The 20,826-nt window shown below is 35.0% G+C and overlaps 1 protein-coding gene across 1 annotated transcript in view; it reads left to right on the forward strand.

The window, feature by feature from the left end:
- The window catches only part of LOC103604744 (cohesin subunit SA-1), a 213,738-nt gene that overhangs the window by 176,364 nt on the left and 16,548 nt on the right, over positions 1–20,826 (forward strand). Inside the window, exons 9-12 of the mRNA XM_008589316.1 lie at positions 4,177–4,300; positions 13,072–13,170; positions 13,665–13,744; positions 20,396–20,503. Of these exons, the coding sequence (XP_008587538.1) occupies positions 4,177–4,300; positions 13,072–13,170; positions 13,665–13,744; positions 20,396–20,503 (411 nt within the window). The remainder of the gene's footprint in view (positions 1–4,176; positions 4,301–13,071; positions 13,171–13,664; positions 13,745–20,395; positions 20,504–20,826) is intronic.

The following is a 20,826-nucleotide window of genomic DNA, read 5'->3' on the forward strand; positions in this document are numbered from 1 at the left end:
CTTTTATATTCTCTAACCTGTGGGAAATATCCACCCATTATCTTAGTATCAGTGGAAAAAGTCTAAGAATTAACCTGACTCTAAGAGTGCTGGAATAATGATTGAGCTGTGTATATGTGCAGTTATCATACTCAGTGGTCACTATACGGTAGTTCAAATCAGTAAACCATACCTATTAATTTTATCCTCAATCTGCTTCTATGAAATTATATAATAAAAACATTTAGCCTGGTTTTTTTTGTTGTTGTTTGTTTGTTTTTTTGGATTGACTTTTATGAGGGTAGTATAACAGAGGATAAGCATAATGGATCCCTGATGGAGATAGGACTGAGAGAGCTAAAATAATGATTTGGGTGTTTTGTTGTTGTCTTTTATAGTTGTGGGGTATTTTTGTTTTATTTTTGGAGGGTGGTGGTTTTATTTTTGCTGTTCTTATCATTTGTTTTTATTTGGACAGCCTAGTAGAGAGCAAAGTATATGAACCTGCAGCTCACAGAAATAGAAATTTATATTAAATAATAGGAAAATACCNCATGGCATGTGGCTTCCCCAGAGAGAGTGATCTGAGAAAACAAAAGTCACAGTGTCTTTTTGACCTAGGCTAAGGAGTCAATACTCTTTATTTCCACCACATTATATTTGTCAGAGGCAAGTTACTTAGAACACCCACACTCAAGAAAAAGGGAATTAGTCTCCACCAGAGGGAATATTAGCAAAGAATTTGTAAACATAAAATTTTGTTTACAAACCATCACAAAAGTGTTTTAATTTTACAGTCTACTCTGTGATTACATAATATAGTTACTTGTAGAGAATGGTTACTCTAGCAGGGTGGCACAGGCAGTGGTAGGAGCTCCAGAACCCAGAGAGACAAATCACCTTGGGAATTTTTATTTCAGCAGAATAGGCGATCTGGCCACACGTGGTCAAATTGTACGTCTAGAAAAGGATATTTAATTTTTTAAAGTTAAAGTGGGAAGGATCAGATTGGCTTCTGAAGTAGACAAGGGCTGGGTTTCCTGGAAGACATGCTGTATCAAAAATATTAGCAGTGAATACCAAGAAGCTGTGTTTCAGGAACATAAGCTGTTTAGGAGTCTAGAAAGTTAGATAGAAAAGACGTTAGAAATTAGGCATAGATNAATCATATACATTGTATATTGACAAAATAAAAATTAAAAAAATAAATAAATAAATAAAAAAAAAAGGAAATACCACGTGCCAGGCAAGTATGTGAAGCACTGATTTAGAGAGATTTTTTTAAATATCTAATAATGTTGAAGATATACATTCCTTTTCACCCCGTAATTTCACTTTCAGGTATGAAAATAGTGTCTTACAGACGTTGTTGGCCATGTCCTTCATTGGGTAGATAGTAGTTTCAAGAAAGAATACTTACGTGTCTTACTACACATGGACCATTTTGGTATTTTCTGTCCTATATACTTCTATGTATTTGTTGCTATTCACTAAATTTATTTTATGATATGTTAAGGGTAACGATACACCATTGAAAAACACTGCTCTAGGGAAACTAACACATGTGCATGAGGAGAAATGTACAAATGTGTTTATGGCATCATTGTTAATAAGAGCAAAAACATGAATACAACCTAAATATTCATCAGTGAGAGATTTGTAATATATCCATAGAAAGGAACACTGAACATCAGTCAAAATTAATGTATTGGAACTATATTATTCAGTGTACCTAGATTACAAAAATTGTTTGTGAAAAAAGCATGTTAGAGAAGGATACCTACAGGATAAAACTTATATAAAGTGTCAAAATATGTAAAACAATACATATGAAGTTAAAACAGAGATACAGATGGCAATGATATTCACTGAATTAAGGATAGCCATTTACTCTTGGGGAAGGAGATGCATCAGTACTAGGTACATAGGAAGTTTTAACTGTAATATTTTATTAACTGAGCAGTGGATGTACAGTTATTCATTGTATTGTCTTCTATATCTTTTTTACATCTGAAATTTTTCATATTAAGAAAAAAGTTGGGGCTGGTTGGTTAGCGGTTGATTAGAGCACAGCCTTATAACACCAAGGTCATGGGTTCGGATCCACTTACTGGCCAGCCATCAAAAAACAAAAGAAAGAAAAGAGGAAAAAAATTATTTTTGAGCATTTATGTTCAGTATTATAAAGGTCTAGGGATATCTCACAGTTGTAATAAAGCTTCTTTTTATAATTGTATTGTCTATAACTGCCCAGATTGATGAAACTTAAATGACGGATTGTAGTTGCCAACATTTATGAAAGGTTTAGTATGTGTTAGGCACAATTCTGAGTATTTTACTTGTATTAAGTGATTTTATTCTTGTATTAACTCTGTGAGCTAGGTACTGTTATTATCAGTATTTTACTTGTATTAAGTGATTTTATTCTTGTATTAACTCTGTGAGCTAGGTACTGTTATCGCTATTTTACAGATGAGGAAGTCTAAGAAAAAGGGAAGTAACTTGCCCAAAGTCACACAGCTAGTAAAAAACAGAACCAGGATTTCAACTCAGGATGTCTTGCTCCAGAGTCTGTATTATTAGCCACTATGCTATAGAACCTCTACATGAGAAAAAGGTATTATCAAAAAATGTAGGAAAACTAGGGCCGGCCCGGTGGCGCACTGGATAGTGCACCGCTTGGGAAGCGCGGCGGCGCTCCCGCCCGAGGGTTCGGATCCCGCATACAGACCGGTTCCTGCTCACTGGCTGAGCGAGGCACGGGAGCGACACCGAGGGTTGCAATCCCGTTGCCGGTCCCCGGTCCGGTACGGGGGCAACACTGAGGGTTGCGATCCGTTGCCGGACACGGAAAAAGACAAAAAAAAAAAAAAAAAAAAAAAAATGTAGGAAAACTAAAGATTGCACAGTAATTGGCAGTATGGCTTGGGAAGAGAGTTTCCCCAATTTTTGTTCTTAAGCAATGACAGGAGCCTAGAAGGAACTGAGATTTATTAGAGCAAGCAAGGAATTAACTATTAGAATTCTATCACTCATTTTGCACAAAAGAGAAACTAAGAAAAGTGCCTTAATTAACATTAAAATTCCATCTGAAGTGACATTATTGTCTTGTGCAAATTGCAGAATTAAAAATTACTTAAAATTTTAATTTACTCATGTATGGTAAATCAGAAGCCTTGAATATTGATCTGCAAAAGAAAATTAAGCTTCGTCATATTATACTTAACATGATTTTTTTAAACTAGCACTAATAACCTGGTGAAAGGTAAGATAAAAGTCCTTGTATTAATGTTGCATTGGTTCTTGATTCACTGCTCTTAGAGTAGAAAAATCATCCCGGAAAGATTATATTGGATGCTTGGAGTGAAGTGAAGTGAAAAGCTATCTGGGCAGTGAGCCAAAATCCTGACTTTTGGGAATGTTATGCAACCATTTCACAGTATAGTTACCAAGATCGTTCCCATTGTGACTATAGGTGGATTATTCTTCCCTTTGCCTCAGCCTAAAAAGTAAATTAATTATAGATGAAAGACCTCTGACTTGACTGAAGTAACAAAAGCTGATTTTAAGCTAAGGGTATACATGTATAGTTTAATTGTCAATAAATTACTTCAAGGTTTTAGGTTTTATAAACTATTGCACATTTTCAAATAATATTGGCTTCTGCATGATTTTGCCTCATGGATATCTAACAAATTTGTGTCTTAATCATAAAAATTATTTTCTTTTAATTTATTAAATGTACGCTAGCTTATAAAGTTCACAGTTCTTTAGAGAAACCAGTTTTGAGCTCTACATTATTCTGTACATGGATGATGGTACTCTGGTTTCTTCAGAAGGTTTAACATATTTGTTGACTCCATAGTAGTTGTAAGGCTCTCAAAAAGCTCCAAACGTCATTGCGTAGCCCAATGAAAATAGAGCAGTTTGGCAAAAGTAAGGTGTTCCATAGAAGTTCTTTTTTCAGTTTGGTATTGGTAGTTTTTATTTTATAGAAGAAGTATAAAAAACAGAAGATGTTCAGACTAAAGGCCTTTGAGAGTATAGATAATATATATTTCTATTTATTATGAATTTTGTATTTATATATAAAGTATTAGAAATAATCTTCACTGCTTGTTGAAAGTAAATATGCATGTATTCCAACTTCGGATATTAATCAGAGGTTTGTCCCCCATCCCCCATCCTCACCCCCAGTGACGCTATTGCTGAGATTAGAGCCATTTGTATTGAAGAAATTGGAGTATGGATGAAAATGTATAGTGATGCCTTCCTAAATGACAGTTACCTAAAATATGTTGGATGGACTCTTCATGACAGGGTAAGTTACTCTGTTCTAAGTTTTGATAGAGGATATGTTTATCTCAGTACTAGAATACTAGGAATCAAAATAGCAATTGATTTTTCAATAGTTGTAATAATATGTGAATTTAGGATGATGCAAGTGAGTAACTTTATTTGAAGACTGTGATGAAACCGGAGACATTAGCCCATGTGTGAAGACCTTGTCTTGGTTAGTTGAAGTGCTCTCTTGAACTAAGATTGACAACCTGGTATATCTAAAGTTTTAAGAGAATATAGTATCTTAAGAAGATAATTATAATTTTTTTCTAGTCTGGAATCAGAAATTATTTCTTATTTCTCTTAATATACAAAGACGAAATAAGCTTCTTTATTTTGAATTCTCTAGGGTCATATCACAGTATAGTATTTTATCAGGTGAATAGATTTGTTGGATTCTAGAATATTCAATGTAAAAATCTATTTCTACCTCTAACCTCTTAAAAAGGGCTCTGATTTTGAAAGAAATTCTGCATCATTGAGTCCTAAATAATTAATTCTCAATCAAAGGTGGGAATGATAAATTATTGGAATTTTTTTTCTTATTTTAACATAGTTGATTGTACATATGTATTGGGTACAGAGTTCAATATCAATATCTGAGTGCAATATGTAATGCTCAAATCAGGATAATTAGTGTATTCAACATTATACAGTGTAATCATTTTTTGAGGCCCTTTACCAGTTCCTCCCTTACTCCTCCTACCTCTTCCCCTTTCCCACCTCTTGTAACCTCAGTTCTGTTCTCTCCTTTTGAAAGTTCAGCATATTATTGTGATTGTTACATCTTTCTTTCTTTTTCAAGTTTGTTTTAGCTTTTAGCTTCTTAGCTCTCACTTATGAGTGAGGACATATGTTATTTCTCTTTCTGTGCCAGGTTTATTTCACTTAACATAATTTTCTCTGTGTTCATCCATGTTGCTGCGAATGGCAGTATTTCATTCTTTTTTACAGCACAGTAGTCTTCTGTTGCGTATATAGACAACATTTTCCTTATCCAGTCATTCCATGGTGGACATTTAAGTTGATTCCAAGTCTTGGTTATTGTAGATAGAGCTGTGATAAACATGGTGGTGCAGGTATGCCTTAGACGTGATGATTTCCATTCCTTGGAATATATTACCTAGCAGTGGAATTGTTGATCTTATGGCTGTTCTATCCATAGTTGTTTGAGGAACATCCATACCGTTTTCCATAATGGCTGTACTAATTTACACTCTCACCAACAGTACAGGAGGGTCCACCTTTCTCCGCATCCTTGCCAGCATTTTTTAGTTTCTTTTTGATAAAAGCCAGTCAGAGTGAGGTGAGATGATACCTGCCTTGGCTTGAATTATGTAAGTCTTTAATCCATTTTGAGATGATTTTGGTATATGGTAAGAGATACAGGTCAAGTTTCATTCTTCTATATATGGATGTTCATTTATTGAAGAGGCAGTCTTTTCCCCAGTGTATGTTCTTGGTGCCTTTGTCAAAGATCTGTAAGTTGTGGGTTGATTTCTGGGTTCTTTTCTATTCTGTATGATTGGTCTGAGTGTCTTTATGATAGAACCGTGCTATATTGGTTACTATAGCTTGGTAGTATAATTTGAAGTCAGGTAGTGTAATACCTCTAGCTTTATTTATTTATTTATTTATTTATTTATTTATTTATTTATTTATTTATTTATTTATTGCTCAGGATTGCTTTGGCTATTTGGAATCTTTTATTGTTTCATATGAATGTTAGGATTTTTTTCTATTTCTGTGAAGAATGTCATTGGCATTTTGATGGGGATTGCATTGAATCTTTAGATCACTTTGGGTAGTATGGACATTTTCACAATGTTACTTCTTCCAATCCAAGAACATGGAAGGTCTTTCCATTTTTATATGGCCTCTTTAATTTCTTTCAACAGTGACTTGTAGGTCTTGTAGTAGAGATCTTTCACCTGCTTGCTATATTTATTCCTAGGGGGTTTTTTGCGGGGGCGGGGGGGGGGTTTGTGTGTGTGTGTGTGAATATTTTAAATGGACTAGCATTTTTAATTTCTTTCCCTGCTGGTTCGTTGTTGGCACATAAAACCACTACTGATTTTTCCATGTTGATTTTGTATCTTGCAACTTTACTAAAATCACTTGCAGTGACTTGTAGGTCTTGTAGTAGAGATCTTTCACCTGCTTGCTATATTTATTCCTAGGGGTTTTTTTTGCGGGGGCGGGGGGGGGTTTGTGTGTGTGTGTGAATATTTTAAATGGACTAGCATTTTTAATTTCTTTCCCTGCTAGTTCGTTGTTGGCACATAAAACCACTACTGATTTTTCCATGTTGATTTTGTATCTTGCAACTTTACTAAAATCACTTACCAACTCTAAGAGCTTTTTTGTAGAGTCTTTCGGCTTTTCTATGTACAGGATCATGTCATTTGCAAACAGGGACAATTTGACTTCATCTTTTCCAATCTGGATTTCCTTTATTTCTTTTTCTTGCCCGACTGCTCTGGCTAATACTTCTTTATTTTACTTCATTTTTTTACTTTCTTCTTCTTCTTTTTAAAAAATTTTTATATTAATTTATCGATATACAGTGTAGTTGATTTTTTGTCTCTTTACCAATTCCTCCTTTCTCTCCTTCCGTGCCCCTCCCCCATCCCCACCCCCACCATCATATCTATTTACTTGTCTTAACAAGTTCAAGGAATTGTGATTCTGGCTAGTAATTCTGACACTCTGTTAAATAGGAGCAGCAAGAGTGGGCATTGCTGTCTTGTTCCTGTTCTCATTCAGGATCAAAGTGGCAGTGGGTTTGTCATATATGGCTTTTATCCAGTTGAGATATTTTTCTTCTGTACCTAATTTGCTGAGAATATTTATGATGAAGATATGTTGAATTTGGCAAATACTTTTTCTGTCTATTGAGATAATTGTGGTTTTTTTCCCCCCTTGATTTTGTTGATATGCTGTCTTACATTTATTGACTTGGGAAGTTGAACCATCCTTGCATTCCTGGGATGAATTCCATTTGAATGTGGTTATAATTTTTTTTATGTGTTGCTGTATTCCATTTGTTAAAATTTTGTTGAGGATTTTTGTGTCTATATTCATTAGAGATATTGGTCTGTGGTTTTCTATTTTTTGTTCTATCTTTGCTTTTGGTATCAGGATGATTCTGGCTTTATAGAATGAGTTTGGGAGAATGGCCTCTGTTTCAATTTTTTGGAATAGTTTGGAAAGACTTGGTAATAATTCCTCTTTAAAGGTTTTGTAGAATTTACCAGTACAGACATCCAGTCTAGAATTTACCAGTGCAGACATCCAGTGTTGGGCTTTTTTGTTGTTGGGAGACTGCTGATTACTTCTTCAAACTAGTTGCTTGATGTTCTGTTGAAGTTTTCTTGTCTTCTTGGTTCAGTGTTGGTGTTTGTATGTGTCCAGAAATTTATCCATTAGCTCCAGATTTTCAAACTTCTTGGGATATAGTTGTTGGTAAAAGTCTCTGATTCTTTATATTTCTGTGGTATTGGTTGTAATGTCTCTTTCATTTCTAATTTTTGTTTTTAAGTCTTCTTTTTTTAGTTAGTCTAGCTAATGGTTTGTCTATTTTGTTTATCTTCTTGAAAAACCAACTTTTTGTTTCTTTGATCTATTGTATCATTTTTGGGGTTTTTATTTAGTTCTGCTCCGACCTTAATTATTTCATTCTGTCTACTAATTTTAGAATGCAATTGTTCTTCTTTTTCTAGTTTGTTGAGGTGTAGCATTGACTTGTTTACTTGCAGTCTTTCTGTTCTTTTGATGTAAGCATTTATTGCTGTAAATTTCCCTCTTAGAACTAGTTTCACAGCCTCCCATGGTTTTCGGTATGATGTGTCTTCATTTTCATTAGTTTGAAGAAATTTATTGATTTCCTGTTTAATTTCTTCTTGGACCCACAGGTTGTTCAGGAGCATGTTGTTTTAATTTCCATGTGTTTGTATTGTTTCCTGAGTTTTGCTTGTGATTGATTTGTAGTTTGGATCTGTTGTGGTCTGAGAAGATAACTTGAAATGTTTTCAATTTTTAAAAATATGTTGAGGCTTGATTTGTGACCTAACATGTTATCTATCCTGGATAATGTTCCATGTGCTGCTGAGAAGAATGTATATTCTGGGGTTGTTTGATGAAATGTTCTGTAGATATCTGCCAAGTCCAGTTGATCAGAAGTGTGTTTTAAATCCAGTGTTTTTGTGTTGGTATGTTGTCGACATGATTTGTTCAGTGTTTGAGAGGGGTACTCATGTCCCCAACTATTATCGTATTTGTGTCTGTCTCTTTTTTAAGGATTAATAGTGTTTGTTTTATTTATCTGAATGCTTTGATGTTGAGTGTGTCTATTTTTATGACTTGTTATGTCTTCTTTTTGGATAGATACGTTTATCATCATATAGTGGCCTTTGTCTCTTTTTATAGTTTTTGATTTAAAGTCTATTTTATCTGATGTAGGAATAGCCACTCCTGCTTGTTTTTTGTTTCTCTTTGCTTGATTTATCTTTTTCCATCCCTTGACTCTTTTTGTATGTGTCTTTACAGGTGAGGTGAGTCTCCTGTAGAGAGTGTATAGTTGGGTGTAGTTTTTTAACCCAATCAGCTGGTCTGTGTCTTTTGAGTGGGGAATTTAATCTACTTACGTTTAGGGTAGTTACTAAAGGGTATTTTCTTACTTTTGTCATTTTAATAATTTTCATGTGGATGTTTTAAATATCTTTTGTTTCTTTCCCTTTTAATGTTTGTCTTCAGTATTAGTTGGTTTTTGGAGGTGGTAAGTTACAATTTCTTTCTCTTTCCAGTTTGCGTTTTTGTTCTACCAGTGGGTTTTTTTTCTTTTTCTTCTTTTTTTTTTTTTTTGTGTGTGTGTGTGTATTCATGGTAGTGATTATTGATTTTTTGATTCAGATGCAGGACTCCCTTTAGAATTTCTTGTGTGGCTGGTTGTGGTGGTAAACTCTCATAGCTTTTGTTTGTTGGGAAATACACTATTTCTCCTTCATTAGTGAAAGATAGCCTTGCTGATTATAGTATTCTTGGCTGGAAGTTTTTTTCTTCTAGTATTTTGAATATATCATCCCATTCTCTTCTGGCATGTAGAGTTTCTCTTAAGAAGTCTGCTGTTAGTCTGATGGGGACTCTCTCATAAGTGATTTGATGCTTTTCTCCTTCACAATTAGCCCACCTGAATTTGGTTAATTTGAAACCTTTCACAGTATTTCCATTTAAATATTCTTAGTACACATATGCATTTTAATAATTAGCATTGTCTCCTTGAAACATGAATTATTGGCTCTTAAAAATATAACTAATTATGAAATTATGGTTAGCAGTATGTTACACAATACTTTTTCATATCACTTAACATTTTTTTCAAAAGTAATTTGACACAAATGTTAACAGAGTGTCTCTGACAAATATACACAATCAGCTCCCCAACAAATTTTTTATCTTTGTGTCCTTTTTCTGCTTTTACCCCCTATTTTTATTACACTTTTAGTTATTCATTAAATAATATTTATTTATTTTCATTTTATGGCAGCTGGACAGTATAGAGATTGAACCTTAGATCAGTAACATTTATTGAGCAGTCAATATGCTTTTAGACACTGTATTAAACAGCTTTCAGATTTGAATCACAGTTTTTATAATAAAGCATTTAGGCACTATGATAGAAATAGGCTCAGAGTATAGTAGAGCCCCAAAGTAGAGCTGTTACCAAAAAGGCCACTGGAGTTTTCATTCTGTTATTTTACAGTTTTCTAAAAGACCTTCATGGATACCACCTTATTTAATTGTTAAGAAGTTTCTGTGGTATAGGCAGGGCACATTATAGGTGGAGAACCAAGACTTGGGAAAAGAGGTGGTTGATTGGGAGATGCCACTGGATAAAACTCAGTTCATGTCCTTGCTCTACCTATAATTTGCTGTGTGAATTTCAGTGATGTAATTTCATCTTTCTTGGCATTTGTTTCAAGTCTATAGCTGGAGAGAAGTCAGTCATGCTATTTTAAATCTGGGGTTGTGACTTTACATTGGGGCAACTGTCCTTAGCCTTTTACTTGTCCATTATTGATCTCTTTTCACTATATGTATTAAATAATACTTTTAGTGGCTTTCCACTTATCTTGCTTCCTGGGATACCATGTCCTATGTGCCATAGATCCCTATGGGCTGCCCTTCAGCCCTGCTGCTCATTACAATTGTTATTCCCTGCTTGCATGTCATAGGTGATGGTACCTTATCTCTGCTATTTTGGAATCATATCTCCATTGCTATGTGGAGCCAGTTTTTCCATTTGGTCCATGCCGAGATTTGATCATTGTCTGGTGGCCAGGAAGGGAGGTCTGTGTAGATCATGAGGAGGGCTACTAGCATTGTCCTTAAGGTACCTGCCTCATTTGAGGCTTCCATGTCGTCTCAGCAAAGGATAGGGCAGGGAGGAGACATGCTATCCTTTAACCAAGGGGGCATGAGCTATATTTTCAGGCCCTCAAATTCAGAGGTAACTAGGTGTTCAAGGTTCTTAGCTGTATCCACCCAGATATCCTTTAGACTTAACTTCTTTCCTATCATGGCCCTGACTTTGACATGGAAGACTTGTCTGGGACAAAAAGTCTCTCAAATTCGGCCCCTCTTACAATTGAGTTCTGGACCTGGTCTTCAGTATAATTGATTTTCTATCTGCTGGAGATAAGGGTCTCTTTAAATGTTGCCAGTGCAGCAACACTTGCTTTTAACTGGTGATTAAATAGCCTGAGACTGTCGTTTTCTCTTTAGCATCATAGTGACACTTAGCAAGAGCCACTTAGTTACGCAGTCCTTACAGTTACTATTCATCCTGCTCCCTCAAATGTAGGAATGTTGTACAAGCTAGTTCGTATCCCTTTTCTCCCACAGATGAAAATTCTAGAAAATACTCTGTTATCCTATGTCAGAACTATCAATATTTCACATATTACCACTGGGTCCTTCTTCATAGCATTCCAGCCTTCAAGTAATCCAACCTTACAGTCCGGTCAGTAAAGCTTCGTAGGTCCATTCTTGGTACCAGCTGTCTTTGGTCACGTTCCCTAGAAGTGAAGCCCTAGTTGGGGATTTTTGTGCTAGTCATATATTGAGGTTTATACTCTCAGTAGTAGTCTATAAGAATGTGTGGAAAGTATGATAAAGCAGGAAACAGACTGAGAAAAATCTGGTTTCAGAATGTTATTCTCAGCCTGATCTCATAAGGAGCTTTGGAGAATACATTGCACCTTAGAGGTTGTCCTGCCCAGAAGCAAGGAAGTTTGGCTGTTTTACTCTTTTATCTTTCAGCACTGGCTGTGGGCCTCAGCCTGGGGAGGGAGTGAAGCTTAATGTCCTAGAGATCTCTGTGCCAAGTGATTCTTGTCAACCATGGTTGGTTCTCCAGAGAAAAGTACAGTTATGAACTATTAGCAGTCAACGCAGGCAGAGGCTGGAATTAACCCAGTAAAGGGGACCTTGGCAGGGCATCAACAGCATCTGCCACAGGTACCTCAGGTTCTTCCTATGTGCTAGTGGTTTAGCAGCAAACATCATCTCATTCAATGATGTGCTAGAAGTGGCTTGGATCAGCTTGCAAGGGAATGATTATGCATATCTGTTTATAAATGAGTTCAATGATGTATCTTTGGTAGATCGATATTGACCATGGGGTGGGAGAGAGTTGGATTACAGACATTGCAAATGCAGTAGTTCAGGGCCCTGTTCCTCAGAGCTGGTTTTTACAAGTCTTACCAGCATTCCTCTGCATTTAATCCTTACAGCAGCTTTATAAATGAGAAAACTGAGTATCAGAATGATTAATATACTTCCCATCTCACATGTAGCTAATAAATTATAGAATTGGAAGTAAAAAAAATGTAGTTCGTCTGATTCCAGAATTTGGATTTCTACTGTTACTACAAGTCTTACCAGCATTCCTCTGCATTTAATCCTTACAGCAGCTTTATAAATGAGAAAACAGAGTATCAGAATGATTAATATACTTCCCATCTCACATGTAGCTAATAAATTATAGAATTGGAAGTAAAAAAATGTAGTTCGTCTGATTCCAGAATTTGGATTTCTACTGTTATAGCACATTGCTTTTGGAAACTTCAATCTCCATTACATCCTTTCAGAGAGTTGGATAAATTTCTAGATGGTCCTGAATGCACGTTGATCACCAATATCCTCTACTCCAAGTTAATGACTTTATTAAAGATATTCCAATAGTAAATAGCACCCCCAGGTCTCTTCACTGTATCATTTTGCCTCCGTTTTAAACATTCTTCTGTTTATCTGTTTTCCTAGCTGCTGTCCCTGGAATATAAAAGGCATCTAGTAAATATCTGTGGCATGAATAAGTGATAAAATTAGGTTTTTCCACAGGATTGTTCAGTAATTACATAGAGGACAAATGAGTGTACCCTTCTCTAATTATAATCACAGGTTAAAAATACAAAGTGCCACAGGATAATGTGGGAAATAGTCTGTGTTGAGTCAGAGTTGTTAAATGTTTGAAAAGGTGTAGCTTACTCTCAAGTAACTTAGGGATTTTCAGTGCATTTTACAACAGACTGTATTATTGCTTAGTTCTATACTATGTTGAATTACAATGTGAAGCAAGTTGAATGGTTACACTGAAATTTATTTTAGTTTTCATATAGACTTGAAAATTTATTTAAACTTTGTGGCATGAAATTGACTGCATCTTTGTGTTTTTTACTTGTATTTCTGAAGCAAGGGGAAGTCAGGCTGAAGTGTTTGAAGGCTCTACAAAGTCTATATACCAATAGAGAATTGTTTCCCAAATTGGAGCTTTTCACTAACCGATTCAAGGTAAGCATTAACGATGGTGAACTTATTTTATTTTTCACTTTACAAATGCTAGCTATAGATAACTTAGCAAATGATATTACCGTAAGAAGTATTTAGTTTTTTTCTTTACTACATATTCTTTAAGTAAACCTGTATGAAATAGATGAATGAGTCTCTACTTTACAAAAGATATTACCAGCATGAGTTTTTATTTATTGCCTTTGAAAGAAGGCTCTCCTGATTAAAATAAGATTTTCTTTATATATAGCTTTTTATGAATATAATTATTTTATAAATTTAGGTTGACTTGTCACAGTGTCAGGGAATAGTAGTTAATGAGAAAGATTTTAAATTATGAACATTTATACTAACACCCCTTTTGTGTGAGACTTTGATAATATGGTTTTTCATTTAACCTATCATTAGTGTTGTATATATGCCCCAGAATACCTCACTTTAGGTCTGTACCGACTTATTTTCTGTTTATTGTTGATTTACTTTACAATTTTTTTCAGGATCGCATTGTATCGATGACACTTGATAAAGAATATGATGTTGCTGTGGAAGCTATTCGATTAGTTACTCTGATACTTCAGTAAGTATAGTATCTTAATATTTAAATTAAGTTGTTGCTATTTTAATGCCTTTTCCCCAGCATTATTCACGTACTTCATATTATAACCCTTACATGTATTGTTCTCTCTTTAGGTTCTATTTTTACCTTTTAAAATTAGGTTCAACACAAAGTGTTTTCTGTTTTTCTCTCGTTTTATTTTTTATTTTGACTATTGTCTATTACTGCCACATAAAAGTTCTTTTAAGCAGTCTAGAGAAAAAATGAAGTAACATACCCTTCTATTTAAAACAAAACAAAAACTCAGAAGGTTTCAAAAGGAAGAACCCTTAAAAGGGATAGGTTTTTCAAATAGGGTTTTCTGGAATACTAGAGAAGTAGGAGAAAGGAAATAAAGCAGAACAAAAACTCAGAAGGTTTCAAAAGGAAGAACCCTTAAAAGGGATAGGTTTTTCAAATAGGCTTTTCTGGAATACTAGAGAAGTAGGAGAAAGGAAATAAAGCATTTACATTCTTTCATTAATATGGTAAAGATTTAAAAATACTTATGTTATAGCTTTATCCGTACAGGTTTGACTAAAAACTAGAAAGAATCCTTGTGAGAGAATGTAGATCCTAGCAAAGTCATTACAAATCCTCCTTTCCCTACTTTATGATGCCACATCCATCATGAACTGTTGTTTGAGCTTTTTTTTCTTTAACCTTTTTGGTCTAGTACTATGCACTTTATTATTGTGGATATATAATATAATATATGCTATATGTTATAAATATGGCCTCCTTTCTTTTTGGGTGATTCTTTTTCTTTTTAAAATTCACTTACCTACTTGTGGATTTTTTTCTTTTATATACATTTGAACAATAAATATACTTATTAAGTGCTGCAAACTCTGTGAATAGAATTTTAAATTTATAATTGCATTTAATTTTATGATAAATTTATAGAAAATGGAGTTCTATACTATGTTATATCATTTGTGCATGAAAATGATGGATTTCTTTATTCAGATATCATTATGAAAAAAGTTTAAATTTTTTCATAGAGGTGCATTATTAAGTTAATTTTTAAGTACTTTATGATTTTGTTATATGATTAGTATTTAGTATTATTTTCTACTTAATTATTGCTCAGGCAGAGAAACCTTTAATTTTTATGTTGGTCTTATACGTGCAACCTATTAGAACTCTTATGCAATCTGATAATTTGTTGATTCTGTTGGTTTTACTGTGCAGATTATTATATTATCTGCAAACAATTTCATTTTTGCCTCTTTCCTAACCTTATAGTTTTTGTTTTATTCTCTTGTTTAATTGCAAAGCAGTACTTTCAGCATTATAATGGTGTAAGAGATAGCAGGTTTTTTTCTTCTTTTTTTTAGGAAGGCATTTAAAGTTCCTTGTCTCTGATTTCTGTGATAGGTTTTTGATATATATGATAGAAGTTCCTTTGTGTTTTGAGTTTTCTGGAATTTTCCTTTCATCCATTAATGAGCCTGAACTGATAGACTTGTCTAATGGTAAACCACCCTTGCATTTCTCAAGTAAATCATATTAGGATTTTTCATGTCTGTGTTTATGAGTAAATTTGACATAATTTTTTTTCTTATCCTTATTCCAGTTCACAATTAAAATACCTTCAATAGTATCTTGCCCTTTTTCTGTTCTGAAACAAATTGTCTATGACAGAGATTAATTCTTTCTTAAAACTTCGAGAGAATTCTCTTGTTAAAGCCATGTCGGTTTTCAATTTCTTTTGTTGGAGAGGTCTTTATTATTTCTTTTCTTCATGCTTATCTATCTCAATGAAGTTTTCTTTTTTGTGCTAATTTTGACATTTTGTAAACTTTAATATATCAATTTTATTATGCTTTCAAATTTACTTTATAGTTCAGATATTATTATTTTCTAAAACTATTTCTTTTGTTAATTTCTCTTTTTCATCGTCTATTTTATTTGTATCCTCTTTTTCTTCATAAGTTATATCAGAGGTTTGTCCATCTTACTATTTCCAAAGAACCAGCTTCTTAGGACTCATTTTTTGTTTTCGAATAATTGTGTTTAAAGTGATCTATATATACCTTTAAGTATTACTTTACCTGTGTCCTAAAAACTTGGACATGTAATATTTTCATAGATATTTAATGATAAATATTTTGATTACCTTTATGGTTTCTAGTTTAATTGTAGGTTATTCAGTAGTATGTTACTGTTGTCCCTCTTGGACTTTTTAAAGCTGTCCTTTCTATTTTATTCTATTATCTGAGAATATGTTCTGAGTAGTTTGGTCAGTTTTCTGAATTTCGAGGCATGCTTAAAAACAGTACACATTTATGTTGTGTATACAGTTAAATATTCATATTCATTACTTTGAATTTATTTGTGTCATTGAAATTATTTATACATTTCCTTATTTTTTGTTCAGTTTTCAGAGACATGTGTTAAAATCTTCAGCTACAATTGTTGATTTATCTTTCTTTATAGATTGTTGCTTGGTATACTTCAGAGTACTTAGATGGGTATCTATGTGCTCATGATTTTTACACTTTTTTTGATAGTGTTCATTTTATCCTTATATACCATTCTTCCTTGTAATTTATGAAGAGTTTTTTCCTTTTAAAATGTATTTTAAAGTATTAGGCCCTTTCATTATATTTTCCTTGTGAACTAAACCAGCTTATCAATATCTCTTCTGAACAAAAATGTACCTTGACATTCCACTCACCCACTTTTTTCATTGGTATTGTCTAGAGTTTGAGATCTATATTGTTAAGGAGATATATGTATATATTGCTTCCTTGTTTGTTTAGTTTCAATACTTGCTCATTTATACAGCCCATTTATCATTTCCTTTGATATTTCTTCTTCTCTTATTTTCAGGGAAGAGTAATTATCTCATAGACTCCCCCAATTTTATCTTTTCCTACTAGATTTTTTTTTTTTTTTTTGTCTTTTTTCCATGTCCGGCAACAGGACCGCAAGCCTCGGTGTTGCTCCCGCGCCTCGCTCAGCCAGTGAGCGGGAGCCGGTCTGTATGTGGGATCCGAACCCTCGGACGGGAGCGCCGCCGCGCTTCCCAAGCGGCGCACTATCCAGTGCGCCACCGGGCCGGCCCACCTACTAGATTATTTTTTTGAGGAGTGTTTTCAAAGCTTCTGAGACCTTGTATGGCTGAAAAATTCTACTTTCACCATGAATTTAGAAGATACTTTGGCTGGTTTCAAAAGTCTGTTTTTTTTTCTGCATTTTTATTGGGGGAGATAAGAGTAGAATATAACTTATTTAAAAGGTACAGTTGTGTCTGTGTCTCTAGCTGTGTCAGATAGATCTCTCTCTGCTTTAAGAATATGTGATTATAGTTCCCCAGAGTGCACAGTGCCTCCTCTGGCTATATAGATTGTTGCTTGGTATACTTCAGAGTACTTAGATGGGTATCTATGTGCTCATGATTTTTACACTTTTTTGATAGTGTTCATTTTATCCTTATATACCATTCTTCCTTGTAATTTATGAAGAGTTTTTTCCTTTTAAAATGTATTTTAAAGTATTAGGCCCTTTCATTATATTTTCCTTGTGAACTAAACCAGCTTATCAATATCTCTTCTGAACAAAAATGTACCTTGACATTCCACTCACCCACTTTTTTCATTGGTATTGTCTAGAGTTTGAGATCTATATTGTTAAGGAGATATATGTATATATTGCTTCCTTGTTTGTTTAGTTTCAATACTTGCTCATTTATACAGCCCATTTATCATTTCCTTTGATATTTCTTCTTCTCTTATTTTCAGGGAAGAGTAATTATCTCATAGACTCCCCCAATTTTATCTTTTCCTACTAGATTTTTTTTTTTTTTTTTGTCTTTTTTCCATGTCCGGCAACAGGACCGCAAGCCTCGGTGTTGCTCCCGCGCCTCGCTCAGCCAGTGAGCGGGAGCCGGTCTGTATGTGGGATCCGAACCCTCGGACGGGAGCGCCGCCGCGCTTCCCAAGCGGCGCACTATCCAGTGCGCCACCGGGCCGGCCCACCTACTAGATTATTTTTTTGAGGAGTGTTTTCAAAGCTTCTGAGACCTTGTATGGCTGAAAAATTCTACTTTCACCATGAATTTAGAAGATACTTTGGCTGGTTTCAAAAGTCTGTTTTTTTTTCTGCATTTTTATTGGGGGAGATAAGAGTAGAATATAACTTATTTAAAAGGTACAGTTGTGTCTCTAGCTGTGTCAGATAGATCTCTCTCTGCTTTAAGAATATGTGATTATAGTTCCCCAGAGTGCACAGTGCCTCCTCTGGCTGTTTATTTTATGACTCAGCCCCTGGCTTTCAGGTTTTCTGTGTTGGAGTCACTTGCCCTATAGGTAGTCCTACTGGGCAAAGTCTTTTAAAACTATTCAGGCTGGCTCACTTTCAGTACTCCTTACCTGGCCCATAGGAAACAGGGACTGTTTATGGATGGAGTAAGTACAGCTCATTCCCTTGTTAGCCATCTCTTCTTACTCTACTACCATGGGTTACTCCAGTCAGCCTTTTACCTTTAGAACTTTCTTTTTTTTTCCTTTTTGTCTTTTTTTTCGTGACCGGTAACGGGATCGCAACCCTCAGTGTCGCGCCCGCACCGCGCTCAACCAGTGAGCGGACCGGCCTCTATATGGGATCCGAACCCTCGGTGGGAGCGCCAACGCGCTCCCAAGCGCCGCACTCTACCAAGTGTGCCACCAGGCCAGCCCTACCTTTAGAACTTTTGAAGCCCTATAGCCAGTACCAGTTCCTAAACTTCCTCGTCATTGTTAAGGGTTATTTACACAGTTTTCGTAGTCGTTCTCTGAAACTTGGTGCTCCAGGTTGGCTTGGGGAGAAGGCTTCAGAGTACCACAGCACTCTGACATCTCTCTCTTTAAAGAAATCCTCTACTGATGATTATATTGCTCAGTCCCCTAATTTCTTATATGTTGTTTTGGTGGGTAATGATCTAAGAATCACAACCCAGCTTTACTGTCTCTTATACCATGTACATAAAATGATCTAGCCTTATTTTTCTTGCTTGTGGAATCTCTAGCAAAACTGCCAAAACAGCAAGTCACATTTAACATCCTATTATAACCTCCTTTAAATTCTTTTTCTGTCCATCTGTTAATTCTCTTACTTTTAGTATAGATTGTTTATTTGCCTTTCATTTATGAGCTTGTTTTCCTGAGATGTCTTGTTAAAAATCTTTTTCTGTGAACTTATTTATTTGAGGATATTAGCCAGTTGAGCTGATGGTACATAATTGGGTGAAGGGGACTAAGCCTCAAGCCCCCTCTTTATACTTTTGGGGGTATGAGTTGGGCATGCTAGAGATACTAATGCTTCAGAACAGAGAGCCTCTCGTTATAATCTGTCACTCTTCCTTGGCAGTCTTAAAACCTATCTCCCTTATTTCTAATCTCATAATCCTTAGGATATGGAATGGATATATAGGGAGAGTAGATCACAGGCTACCCAATCTGCCTACAACCTACTGTTAATTTCCCAGTGCTTACTGGCTCCAGCACAACACTGTTGTTACTCACACTGCCCTGGTTACTGTTCTGCCTCACAGCAGTATTGGAACAGGCATTGTGGACGGGAAAAAAATAAGAGTACTTTAAAAAATGCTTTGAACCTATTTCCCATCCTTGAGATCCAGTTTTTTTTTTCACTCATACTGTGACGCACTACCTTCTTTTGCTGACAAGATCACTCTAATTTTGTTTATTTGACAGATCCCTCACCCACCTTTTAGCTTCTGAGGCATTTCCAGGTGTGAATTTGGGGAATGAGCTTGTAGCCCTACATCTTGTCAAGGACCTATACAGTCCAAAAATTCTGTTCCCCATGTAGTTGTAATCATATCAGATATCTTAAAACATATTAATAGTCAGGAAATAGATATTCCTTTTTTGGAAAGAAAAATAAAGATACATTCCGGCCAACTAAGAAATGGCTCAGATTTTTTTTTTTTTTATAAAAAAGATGACCGGTAAGGGGATCTTAACCCTTGACTTGGTGTTGTCAGCACCACACTCAGCCAGTGAGCGAACCGGCCATCCCTATATGGGATCCGAACCCGGGGCCTTGGTGTTATCAGCACCGCACTCTCCCGAGTGAGCCACGGGCCGGCCCAGAAATGGCTCAGATTTTAAGAATACATGAATGGAAAGGTAAGAAAGTTGTATTGGTAAAGGAATGGTTGTAACTACTGAATCCATTTTAAATAGTAAGCAGACTAAATAATTTGTATTGTAAATATGATGGTAAAATATAATTTAAAAGATATAATTCTACAAAGAAGAGTTACATAGCATAATAATTTAACTCTGTGAAACAAGGACAAATATATTCCCAGAGCATATCAACAGAGCTAATTTGGGCTAATAAATATCCCAAGGAATTAATAGTCATTATCTATGGATATATGTGGGTAGAAGAATTGTGTACATTTTATTTTCTTCTTATTTTATCTGTATTTTCTGAATTTTATGTAATAATTGTCTTTTATAGTTAAAGGGAAATATTGCTTTCAAAATAGGATGAAAGGTGAAACTAAAATCAGTATGCCTTGAGCTTTTATATGAACTTTATAAAATTTAAATAAAGGTAAAATTGAAAATAAGTATTTGCTTTGGTTCTTATGTTACTTTCTGCATTTTTCAGTGGAAGTGAAGAAGCCCTTTCCAATGAAGACTGTGAAAATGTTTACCACTTAGTGTACTCAGCACATCGCCCTGTTGCTGTGGCAGCTGGAGAGTTCCTTCACAAAAAGTGAGTTAACTATCCTTGAAAATAGGTTCCACTTTTGTATTTTGTTTTGTTATTGTCTTAGAGTTAGTGGAAGACAGTCATAGTGACTGAACACAGTGCTAAAAGTATCCATTTCAAACTCTAGGGGCTGTAATAGCCTTACAGCCTGTGTATACATCATGAATCACATCCCTGAGAATGACGCATCTTGTAACAAATTACTTTTTCCTGAAATCTGAAAGGATGGCTCTCAGCCAGGGGTGTGAATGGAGATTGGGGAAGTGCATGAAGTTTATAAAAGCTCCCCAGGTAATTGGTATTTCATTTCACCAGTTTTTTTTTTT

Source organism: Galeopterus variegatus, unplaced genomic scaffold (genome assembly GCF_000696425.1).
Source record: "Galeopterus variegatus unplaced genomic scaffold, G_variegatus-3.0.2 Scaffold5372, whole genome shotgun sequence".
Taxonomy (NCBI): Eukaryota; Metazoa; Chordata; class Mammalia; order Dermoptera; family Cynocephalidae; genus Galeopterus; species Galeopterus variegatus.